The sequence below is a fragment of the Mustela erminea genome, chromosome 2 (assembly GCF_009829155.1).
Source record: "Mustela erminea isolate mMusErm1 chromosome 2, mMusErm1.Pri, whole genome shotgun sequence".
Taxonomy (NCBI): Eukaryota; Metazoa; Chordata; class Mammalia; order Carnivora; family Mustelidae; genus Mustela; species Mustela erminea.
This window is the reverse complement of record NC_045615.1, coordinates 160,752,475-160,765,414: the sequence shown is the minus strand read 5'-3', so window position 1 is coordinate 160,765,414 and position 12,940 is coordinate 160,752,475. Positions and strand designations below refer to the sequence as shown.

Here is a 12,940-nt window from a genome sequence, read left to right as displayed (position 1 = left end):
GGGGGTTGGGGGGGAAGCAGGCTTCCTGCTAAGCAAAGAGCCCAATGCAGGGCTTGATCCCAGGACCCTGAGGATCACGACCTGAGCTGAAGGCAGAGCCTTAAACCACTGAGCCACCCGGTGCCCCAAATAAATAAAGTCTAAAAAAAAAAGAATTCAGTAGGCTTACAGAATACAAAATTAATATACAGAAATCTGCATTTCTATACACTAAAAATGAATAGCAAAAAGAGAAATTAATAATCCCATTTACAATTGCACTAAAAGAGAATAAAATACCTAGGAATAAATTTGACCAAGGAGGTGAAAGACTGAAAACTACAGAATATGGATGAAAGAAACTGAAGATGACAGAAACAAATGGAAAGATATTCCATGCTCACGAACTGAAGGAATATTATGTTAAAATTAAGCAGTATGTTAAAATGTCCATACTACCCAAAGCAATTTACAGATTCAATAGAATACCTATCATACCAACAACATTTTTCACAGAACTAGAACAAATAATCCTAAAATTTGTATGGAACCACAAAAGACCCTGAATACCCAAAGCAATCTTGAAAAAAAGGAACACAACTGGAGATACCACAATCCCAGATTTCAAGATCCACTACCAAGTTGTAGTAATCAGAAAAGTACGGTACTGGCACAAAAACAGATACATGGGCCAATGGAACAGGACAGAGAGCCCAGAAATAAACCTACATTTACATGGTAAATTAATCTTCGACAAAGGGGCAAGGTATACAATGGGGGAAAAGACAGTGTCTTTAATAAATAGTACTGGGAAAAGTGGGACAGCTACATGCAAAGGAATGAAACTGGACCACTCTTACACCATACACAAAAATAAACTCAAAATGTGTTAAAGACCTAAATGTGGGACCTAAAACCATAAAACTCCTAGAAAAAACATAGGCAGTAATGTCTGACATCAATCTCAGCAACATTTTTCTAGATATGTCTCCTCAGGCAAGGGAAACAAAAGCAAAATTAATCTAACGAGACTACACACACACAAAAATAAATAAAAAGCTTTTGCATAGTGAAGAAAATCAGTAACAAAACAAAAAGGCAACCTACTGAGTGGGAGAAGGTATGTGCAATATATCATACACACACACACACACACACACATATATGCAACATACCTGATAGATCAGATAGCAGGCTAACAGCTATGTAAAGACCTTACACAACTCAACACCAGAAAAACAATCCAATTAAAAATGGGCAGAGGATCTGAATAGACATTTTTACAAAAAAGACATGCAGAGGGCCGAAAGACACATGAAAAGATGTTCAACATCACTAATCATAGGAAAATGAAGATCAAAACCACAAAGAGACATCACTTCACACCTGGCCAGAACTGCTAGTACGAAAAACACGGGAAGTAAGCAGCACAGGTGAGGATGTGGTGAGAAAGGAACCCTTGTGCACTGTCGGTAGGAACATGAATGGTGCAGCCAGTGTGTACGACAGTATGGAGGTTCCTCAAAACCTTAAAGACAGAAATACATACAATCCAGTAATTCCCCAGCCGGGTATCTACCCAAAGAAAATGAACACACTATTTAAAAATATATATACATGCACCCCTATGTTTACTGCAGTATTATCTGCAACAGCCAAGATACAGAAGCAACCCAAGTGTCCATCAATAGATGAATGGATAGAAAAAGGTGTGGTATATGTAAATGGAATGTTCCTCAGCCATAAACAAGTACGAGACCTCACCATTGTGACAGCATGGATGGACCCGGGGGTACTATACGAAGTGAAGTAAGTCAGGTAGAGAGAGGAAAATACTATATGATTTCACTTACGTATGTAATCTAAAAAACAAAACAAAGGAACAAACAAAAAGGCAAAAATGACCTATAAATACTGAGAACAACATGGTGGTGGCCAGAGTAAGATGCTAAGAGTGTTAAGTCCTAAAAAATATTAAAAACCACAATAATGAAAAATACAGTGATAAGGGAGCATGGGGAGTAACAGCTGATATGGAAGCCTCTCTACCTGGGTGATGTCTGAATGAGGAAGTGAACCAAGCCAACAATCAAAGAGCATCACAGACAGACGGGACAATGAGTCCGAAGATGAGAGAAGGGAGAACACCTAGTGTGTGTGAGGAAGGGCGTGGAGGCCACCGTAGCTACAGTGAAGGAAATGAGGGAAAGAGTAACAGAACCAGCTGTAACAGATCAATAATTCATCTTTAGTAACTATAAATATTCATAATAATCATTGGAATCTTTCATACACAGCTTGTAAACTAATACATGAGGGAGGAAACTTGGAAAAATTTCAAATTCATTACTGTGTAAAAATTCTCTATGTCTTAGTATTTTTCTTCATATAACCAAAGAGTTCTAATTATTTCAATAACGCAAGCAATCCTCTTACATACGCCATGTCAATCTATGAATTAAAGCTGTTTCACATTAGGTTTCAATAAGTTCACATCCACTAGTCTCAAATATGATACAACACCAACTTCCACACAGAAAGGGTGTCCTACTCAGCAGATGGGAATAGTCTTCGATCAGACCGCGACCACACCCTTTCGACAATACTCCAACTGCAGCACTGATGCTCAATTCTATGCGTTAAAAGGAATACACGTTAGTGAGTCTTATTTCCTAATCACGTCCCTTTTCTATCAACCTGCCAATAACTTAGCATGGTTTAAAAGAATTTAACTTTCTCCGTATATGCCATAATACCCACCCACGGGTTAATATGTGTAATAAAAAATGAATTCCCTTAAGTCAAGATATTCTTCATACTCATATTTTTTTGTTTAGTAAGTGCTAAAAGACAGATTAGCAACTTAAAATCTAATTTATCAATAAAACATATCTATATTAGAGATGAAGGAATTTCAGGGGGCACTTACATTGGAAGAAAAAAAGCTAGTTGACAAGCAAAATGAAGCCCATTTTCTTCTAAGAAATGCCTTTTTTTTTTTTAAATAAAAAAGAAATAATACTAGGAAAAGCAGCCAAATGTGCATCTGAAAAATAGGGAACTTGCCTACAGTTACGTAAGCAATTAAAATAAAGTGAATAAATATGCAGCATTAAACATGCTGCAAAATGTGCACACTCAATCCAGCCAAGACAGTTACACCCACTCCCATTAGTAAAACAAAATGTAAAACAAAATGGGAAACTAATGAGCTCAGCTGCAGGGGCCTGTTTGTTTGTTTTTTAATTTTATCCATTTGCTCAAAACGTAGTTTCTATTTTACCCTAAAGTCTTTTGTTGGATATAAGGGGAATCAAATGTTCCTGAACAAAATCGGAATAAGCTCTGAAAATGCGTAATACAAGCCTCATTTGTTCTAACGCACACCTGGTGTGTTCTGTTTTAACATTTCTGACAGGTTAATCGTTTGTCTTCGTGTTTAAAGAACACAAATGTTTTGCCGATGCTGTTAAACAGATCCTGGGGCAGGAAAGGGGTGATGGTGAAAAGACCATGTTTGAGGTGGAGAAAGGCCTACCTCTTCAAGATGCTTTGTTAAAGCGAATGGATTCGGGGTGGCGGCGGTGGGTGTGCAGACACTACATACCTAAGAAACTTGACCATGGTATACAGAAGCTATGACTCGTTATGAAAGTACAAAATAAAGTAAAGTTAATTTAAAAAAATAAACATTTTAAAGGGTCACTTTTCTTATTTGAAATAAATAATTTGAAAACCTTCCCAGTGAAAAAACAATAGTCTCAAGTTCTATGATGAAAATGGTAATTTAAAAATTCAAGGTTAACGAACAAAGAAAATAGAGACCAAAAGGATTACTTAGAGAATGAAAAAGTAGCAAAGGTGACAAAGTTAACTTCTGTGAAAAATCACGTCACCATGCAAACCAAGGAGATGACTGGATACTGATACCTGGTATTCAGTTTCACTTTTAATTGACTATATTTAGTACTGTCTGGTTTTGGTGAGCTTGAATTTAACTGGAAACAAAAAAATTATGAGAAATACTTTCATCAAACTCAACTGTAATTCTGGTTTAAATTTTAAAATAATGTTCAGTTTCAGGTTTTACTTGGGAAAGAATGTAAGTTTGATTCCATGAAAACAAAATACCCTCATAATGGATATCCCTAATAGAAAGCACCAAACCACAGTCAGATACCTACAAGGATGTGTTCTTCAATGCAGGTTACCAAAAATAAACAAACAAAATTCTACAACAATAAAAGAATCGGAGAGGCCCTTTGAATTTGCTTGAAGTACAGAACACAATCTATAATTCAGGTTAAGTATTATGGCCATAAAATATGATGAATTAGTTCAACTTGAATTAAAATGTGAACATGAATCTACTAAAACATTTTTGAAATACTTGCTCTGTTTATACTATAAAATTTCCCCCAAATCCAGCACGCCCAAAACAAACTATGTCAGCAAATGAACTTCTCTTTCCTTCCAAATCTATTCCATTTCCATTAATATCAACTTTTTAGGCGATCCCTAGGCTTCAAAATCTCAGCATCCCATGACTCCCCTTTCCTCCCCACAGCCTGTCCATTCCCAATTGCGAGCACAAAGATCCAGTGTCTTTGACATGTATCTCCTTACTACAGTCTCATTATGAGGACTTCAGTTTAAATATTACCTTTACTAGTCCTGGCAACTGCACTTAAACTGTTCTTCCAACTTCACGTTTTGATTCAGGCCAATACCTCTTACAAATTCTCTCTGGATTAAAGCTCTAAGGAACGCCCCACTTTTTTTTTTTTTTTTAAGATTTTATTTATTTATTTGACAGAGAGAAAGAGGGAGATCAGAAGCAGGCAGACAGGCAGGCAGAGAGAGAGGGGGAAGCAGGCTCCCCGCTGAGCAAAGAGCCCAATGTGGGACTTGATCCCAGGACTCTGAGATCATGACCTGAGCTGAAGGCAGAGGCTTAACCCACTGAGCCACCCAGGCACCCCAGGAACTCCCCATTTTTAAAACTTCTAAGAGTTTTTAAAAGGGGAATAGAAGTCCAAGCTTCTTAGGATCTTATTCAAGATCCTTCTCGGGGTGCCTGGGTGGCTCAGTCAGGTAAGTGGCTGCCTTCGGCTCAGGTCATGATCCCAAGGTCTTGGGATCGAGCCCCACACCAGGCTTCCCACTGAGCGGGGAGCCTGCTTCTCTGTCTCCCTCTGCCTGCCTCTCTGCCTACTTGTGATCTCTAGCTCTCTGTCAAATAAATAAATAAAATCTTCAAAAAAAAAAAAGATCCTTCTCAATATGGTATCAATCTTCCAATGTGATTACCATTATTTGCTTTGATTCAGCATAGGAGTAACCATTCATTACAAGCCAAAGAGAAGTAACTGATAATTTTTTGTATATAGCCTATAATATCTGACTTATTTCAATGTATACCATTAATAAATTCCTTCTATTTAAAATATTATCACCCTTAATCCACCCATCCAATTATTCAAGGTACAGTTTTTATGTTTATTTATTTTTTAAGGAGGCTCCACACCAACGTGGGGCTTCAATTCACAACTCTGAGATCGAGAGTCACATGCTCTACCAACTGAGCCAGGCAGTTGCCCTTTTTAAGTTACAGCTTAATTTCTTTTTTTAAGATTTTATTTAATTTTTAATTTTTTTATTTTTTTAATTTCTTTTCAGCGCACCAGAATTCATCATTTATGCACCACACCCAGTGCTCCATGCAATCCGTGCCCTCTCTAATACCCACCACTGGCTCACTCAACCTCCCACCCCCTGCCCCTTCAAAACCCTCAGTTTGATTCCCAGAGTCCACAGTCTCACATGGTTCATCTCCCCCTCCAATTTCCCCCAATTCCCTTCTCCTCTCCTTCTCCCCATGTCCTCCGTGTTATTCCTTATGCTCCACAAGTAAGTGAAACCATATGCTAACTGACTCTCTCTGCTTGACTTATTTCAAAGATTTTATTTTTATTTTTATGTAATCTCTATACCCATCATAGGGCTTGAACTCACAACCCTGAGGTCAAGAGTCATATGCTCCACCAACTGAGCCAGCCAGGTGCCCCTCAAGTTATAGTTTAAATGTTTTCTCCTTCAGCATGCCTTCTCTGATTTCCCCAACAATGTGTAAATTCCTCCTCTACCAAACACCCTTGGCATCCTGTGAATTTATAATATACTACTTTACACTACGGCTATTTATGTAGCAACATTACTTCCTACCAGATTTTGTAAGGGGGAAATATCCATAATGAGAAAGTTCTTTAAGGGAAGTATCTACAGAGCCATGTACACAGTAAGCATTTATATATGTATGTATATATATGCATATACATGTGTATTATAATATATAAATATACATATGTTGAATGCTGGCATAAATAAGCATACATATCATATTAATAAAGAAGTATAAAATAGTATGGTAACATACCTAAGGAGTAGTAAGTATCATTAATTTCAAATCTAAGTATGGCCTAAATTTAAAGAACTGGTATTATAAAGTAACTAGGTTTTCAAATGATTAGATTACCAATATTTATGCCAAAGGGGGAAAAAAATCAAATCCACACGTTCTTCACAGAACACAAAATTCAAATACCAGAATATATTTACTCTACATTTACATTAGCAGTTTTGTTTTATAACTAAACATACATATCAGAAAGTTGTTGACAGCATATTAAAATAATAAAAAGAATTCTCCCTTACTTCGAGTTAGTTTTGGAAATCTTTTTTTCAGCTTTTTCTTTAATGGGTTAAGCTCGGGCATTATTTCTGGAACAGCTACATAAAAGTCTGATTGAATTTCATCATCCAAAATCTGAAAATCGGGAGAAAAGATTAAACCTTAGATTATATGAAAAGGTTTATCCTTCTGAAAATTAAGTATAATGTAGTAATTTCCCTTATAATTTAGAAAAGAGACATTAAGCACAATTCTTTCCTTCAAAGATCCTACAAACACATTTACCAATTATGAAAACCATTAGAACCAAAACATTTTCTGATGTTCTCTTTTAAAAATAGCCACATCCTTTTAAACAAAACAAAACCATTTACTGGGTTTAATTCTTCTGTGGGGTTATGTTAGGCAAAAGCGTAATAAACTAGAAGACAGCACTGATGTGCACATGGCCCATATACTCCTACGAAGTTGAATTTATCTGTCTATTAAAACTGAAGACACAAGGCTGAAAATTTTGCAATATATCATATGTAAAATTAATAACACTCAAATCACTAGCAACCACACTGCTTTCCTAAATTCAGAGCATCAAGAGAACTAATCTATAATTATTTTCACAAAGAACTGAAACTAAAATTCTATTTGCCTCCAATAACTAAAAATAAAAGAGGCGTGGGATGGTCAAAGACAAATTCTTTTATAATTTATTTATCCACACTCTAATTCGACTTTAAAAGCAAAAGGAATAATATTCAATTTTTAAAAGACAGTTTTAATTAAGTAAGGCAAACATCCGAAATAATTATTAGACTACTATAGTATATTCCTTTTAAACATGTAGTTGCTCACAAAATGATTACAAAAACATTTAGTTGATTACAAAAAAGCAAGTTTTTAGAAAAATACTGCCTGGACAACAAGTATTTCACCAGTGGTTCTTTTTGCACACAGTATTATCATAATATGTCATTCAAAGACGTGGTTTGGTCTTACACAGTGAACCCTAAAATCTTGTACCATGGCAAAATTAAGCACTGATTCTGGAATTTTACCTTCCTGTTATTATTCTTATTTTTCCAAATTCTTTACTCCCTGAATAACTTACTATGGTCCCCTTAACTATAACAACTTGCATTAGATGAGCACTTACCACATGTACAAGCATCTGCTAACATGTCAAATGAGCCAGTCCTTACAATAACGCTATGAGGCCAGTACCAATATTGACCATATAGGAAACTGAGGGCTGAGGGCAGATTAGTCAGTCTGTGCACTAATAAAGAGCAGACCCAAATTTCAAACACACGCAATGTGGTTCCAGAATCCAGGGGTCTTATTCATAGAAATATGAAAACAGAGGCAATTTTGAAACATCAAAGAATTACATGTGAAATGTCTACTCTAAGACCTTTCAATATGGATTTTATGACATGCTCCTTTAAATTTAAAATTATGTTTAAAAGTTATGTTATAGTTGGGGCGCCTGGGTGGCTCTGTGGGTTAAGCCTCTGCCTTTGGCTCAGGTCATGATCTCAGGGTCCTGGGATCGAGCCCCGCATCAGGCTCTCTGCTTGGCAGGGAGCCTGCTTCCCCCTCTCTCTCTGCCTGCCTCTCTGCCTCCTCGTGATCTCTGTCTGTCAAGTAAATAAATAAATAAATCTTTAAAAAAAAAAAAGTTCTGTTACAGTTAACCTTAAGATCACCTCTTGGAAGAATATAAAATGATATAAATGAAAACCATGCTTTAGAGACAAGTAAAAATGAAGTTATGAAACAAAATGAATTTATTAAAGACCTTTCTTAGGAAATGACTATTAGTTCAGTAAATTTATCCTACATTTACATTTTGTAAGTGTTAAGTAAAACAGCATTTAACTTAACTAAAAAATACAGAAATATGTTTAAAAAAAAATTACAGCCATGATGCTATTTACCAAAACTGTCTTGAATTTATCTCATAATCTGAATAGCTTCTAAAAATAACATGGTTGAAGAGCACTGGATGGCTCAGTCGGTTGGGCAGCTGACTCTTGGTTCTGACTCAGGTCTTGAGCTCAGGGCAGACTCTGTTTGAGGATTCTCCCTCTCCTTCTGTCCCTCCCCCTGTTCACATGAACACTCTCTGTCTCTCTCTACCCAGTTAAAAAAAAAAAAAAAAAAACTCTAAAAAATAAAAATAAAAAAATAACATGGATGAGCTCTTTTGAAAGATTATGCTAGTGATGCCTTATACAGCTGGCATTTTCTCTCTAGTAATCAATCACCACTGGTACCCTTAAAGAGATATTCTGTACCTGTAACATTCTGTTTACCAAATAACTTCAAAATGTGCTTGGTTTTCTTATTTGGGTTACTTTTTCAAATGTGTTTTATTTAATAAACTTAATTCTACAGAACACATCCTGCTCCCTTACCATTTTTTTCTTGAGAAGTAATTTCTTGCTTCACATTTAACTTCATTTAAACTCTATTGTTGTTTTGACAGTTCTACAAGACACTCTTATGCTTTCAGGAAAAAAAAAAACCAGACGGAAGGCGGTACACTAACTTAGTCAGACGAGGTAGTTCTCTGGGCTCCGGAAACTAAGCTCTATTTTCTCTAATTCCAAAGAATCTGTGGTATTGCTTATTTTTTAAAAATTAAATGAATTTTAATAATTTTATTAAAGTTTATGATACATGGTACCACCCTCTCTGACTTTGACCCAGTCTCAATGAAAGCGTAATCTCTTTGTATTTTCCATTAGTGCTACTCCCAAAAGCCATTTTGGAGACTCTCCTTTAAAATCCAGAATCCCCACCACATTTCGAGTAGTACTAGGGTGGGAAAAAACAAACCACAAGCACTCTTGTACATCCCAAAGAAAGAGCCTAGTTCAAACTTTCCCCAAATCAAAATCTGGATACAAAACAAAGAGAAATTTTCAAATCACTTTCTCCTGTTCTAAAAACAAAAAGGTTTTCTATAACTTTTTTCTTTTTTTTTCCTTTAAGAGTTTATCTATGTGTTTGAAAACAGAGAGAGAAAGAGAAAGACAGAGAGCATGGCGGGGGGTTGGGGGGGCCCCAAGCACACTCCCTGCTGAGCAGGGAGCTTGATCCAGGACTCCATCCCAGGACCCTGAGATCATGACCTGAGCCGAGACGCTTAACTGGCTGAGCCACCCAGGTGCCCCATTTTCTATAACCTTCAATTAAATTTAGGAGATTTTAGACACTATTAAGGAAAATCTCTTGTATTTTTAAAAATAATGTTCAAAATTCAACAGCCATGCCTCTTCTTCTCACCGCTTAAAAAACAAAACAAAACAAAAAAACATCATTCTGGTTGCAAACCAGCTCCACAAATGCTTTGTTACTTTCTCAACACAATTTCTATAACCACTCACTGCCTCATGCTAAGCCTATGCCACTCTGAAGTCGCTGGAGAGTAAAAGTTAAGAGTAATCAGAAGTATTGTATTACTACAGAGGTCAGATACTATCCTTTGTGATCTGTAGAGTTAATCACGTTTTTCACTCCAAAGCAAAACAAATATTTGATCTTCAAAACACGAACAGTGACATTCATGAGTTCGACCTTTTAAACTTCACCTTAAATCTCGTATTCAAAGCCATAAAGAGTCATATTGCCCTTTCCAGTCTACCCACAAAAACTCTCACAAACATGTAAGAAGTAAGGGGTTAAAAAAAAACATGAAATAAATCAAGCATAATTAATATCAGACTGGTTAGTTTTTTTCTTAGCTTGATTTTGAGACTCAAAAGAGTAGGAAATTTTTTCCCTGTTTTCCAGAACTTTATAACCATCTGTCAAAAGATATAGGCATAGCGGTTAGGTTCCACATGAACTAAATCAATGGATGGCAAAGACAGCACTTTCTGTAACTACTGAACATGAAGACAACACCGTACCTTCTGAATCAGATTAACTCCTCCTGCAAATGCAGCTCCATGTTCTTCTGCTATTTTAATCTCAGATGCATTCTACAAAAATACAATAGTTTGAACATCAATCTTTAAACAAATTCAGTCTGATTTCAAGTATTTTGTAAGAAATAATATCACAGTTCAAAGTAAAAATTGTGGTTTTTACTTTTAAGTGAAAAGTCATCATTTCTCATTCTCAGAGATACTGTCTCCTGAACAAGTTTACTTGTAGGTGACTAAGGCATTTCTTGAATAACACATGAGGAAATACGTGTGAAATGACATTAGGAACCTAAGACGTGGCTCAATCAAACTCTTCAATGCCTTCAATACATCATCTTCCAAAAGTAAACGATTAAAGCATATTTAGTTTTGCTACCTTAAATGAAGACATCTTATCAAACCAAAGAGGAAAGTTACTTAAGAAATTATAGAATCAAAACTATATTGTACACCTGAAACTAATATAATACTGTATGGTAACTAACTAAAATTAAAAACTTTAAAAAAATTTAGCCAGTTGTCTGAAAATTCGAAAGAAAAATATACAGTATTAGTTGTTTTCCATGTTCCTTTTATGCCATTTGGTTTTACTGTGAAAATGCTATCACTCCCTTAAGTCACTCAGGTTTTGTAGGTTTCCCACAGCTATATTCTCCATTTGTCTGGGGGAAAAAAAGTAAATAATCTCTTCCTTGAAAGCGAAGCAGATACAGAAAATTCAAAATGTTCTACAAAACAAATTCATAAATACATTACAAATGTGTTTAATACAAAAAGACTAATAAAGAGCCATATGACTCTATTTGTTACAGCCTCAACTTTTCTGGTTTCCAGACCAGGTGTTTTTAAGTGTGGTTTCTAGGTCTTCACAGCACTAACTGAGCCCATTGCTTTAAAATAATTTTACTGGGCACCTGAGTGGCTCAGTGGTTTAAGCCTCTGTCTTCAACTCAGGTCATGATCTCAGGGTCCTGGGATCAAGCCCCACATGGGGGTTCCCTGCTCAGTGGGGAGCCTGCTTCTCCCTCTCCGGCTGCCACCGCTCCCCCTGCTTGTGTGTCTGCATGGGTACATGCACGCTCTTCCTCTCTCTGTCAAATAAATAAATAAAAATCTTAAAAAATAAAATTTCATTGTTTTTGTTTGAGAATATTTTCAGTAGGAAGCAAGAGCCAGCAGGACAAATTCTTTTTTTTTTTTTTTCAGTTTCTTATGAGAAACATAATGTAGCAGACTAATAATGATGAAATTAATATTCTGGTTTAGCACTTTCTCAAATGACATAACTCAAGTAAGTCATCTAACTGCTTCAAATGGAAAAAGTAAGACTATATGAATAGTCTACACGATATGTAAAAAAAAATGATATGAAAAGTTGACAAAGGTTACTCACCCCTGTAAATACAGCAACTTTATTGATTTCTGAAACGAATGGGTATGGAAAACGAAGAACACTGGCAAACGGCTCCACTTTTTTCTAAATACACAACAATGGAAGAATTCATTCATCTTTTCTATATACCTCACCTCTATAAAAAACAAAACTGATATGCTTTGTTTTCAATGTTTTAATTCTACCATATGTCCTCTAGTCTAGAACTATTCACTGATTACAATTTAAAGCTAAGAGACTATATTTCTTTTGTAAGAAATCATATTGAAAATCTGCCTCTCTCTCCCCACCTCCACAGTGCCACAGCACTTGGCTTCTATGTCTACACCATTCAACACAATCTGTCATACAGTAAGTGATGTGTTCGCACACCCGTATCTTCCCCAGCACCCAGGATAATGCTTTCTACATGGTAGACATCAATCAATATTCACTACCTTGAATTAAATTCAAAAGAACATGTCATTTTTTGGGGATACCATCAAGGAGGATATGAGCACAGCTGTGCATAATAGATGACAGAAAATATCCAGCTAATATGCTCAGTAGGTCTCTATTAACCCTGAACCTAAGACAGAACGCCAAGCCTGAAAGGCTCTTCTGAGTGGGTCTATTTTGAAACAACATGGATTGCCCACCACTTTCAGAGATACCGAGGAAGTCAGTTGGAAAATCCAAAATATATATGGCATGCATTTAGACACCCAAATATTGGCGGAGATGCTACAGGGCCTGAGAACATCTTTGTTCAGTTTTCTAGTCAAGGAACTGTCGAGCACTGTGGTTCATTCACTTAGAGAGACTTCACATGGGAAGTCTAGGCCCACAGTTTCGGTGCAAATTTTAAGGTCTAGAAAAAGAAGAAGCAGGGTTGTTCCCTAATTAAAACAGATTGAAAGGTTATATTTTTAGCAAAACTTTATTTTGAGTAGAGATAACCTCCTG

At 36.2% G+C, this 12,940-nt stretch overlaps 1 protein-coding gene across 4 annotated transcripts in view; it reads right to left on the bottom strand.

Moving 5' to 3' along the window:
- MRPL1 (mitochondrial ribosomal protein L1) overlaps window positions 1-12,940 on the bottom strand; it is a 108,467-nt gene that overhangs the window by 57,063 nt on the left and 38,464 nt on the right. For all 4 annotated transcript variants that reach the window (XM_032334680.1, XM_032334683.1, XM_032334681.1 and 1 more), the window contains exons 4-6: window positions 11,996-12,079; window positions 10,585-10,656; window positions 6,694-6,805 (exon numbers count right to left, since the gene is read on the bottom strand). In XM_032334680.1, the coding sequence (XP_032190571.1) occupies window positions 6,694-6,805; window positions 10,585-10,656; window positions 11,996-12,079 (268 nt within the window). The remainder of the gene's footprint in view (window positions 1-6,693; window positions 6,806-10,584; window positions 10,657-11,995; window positions 12,080-12,940) is intronic.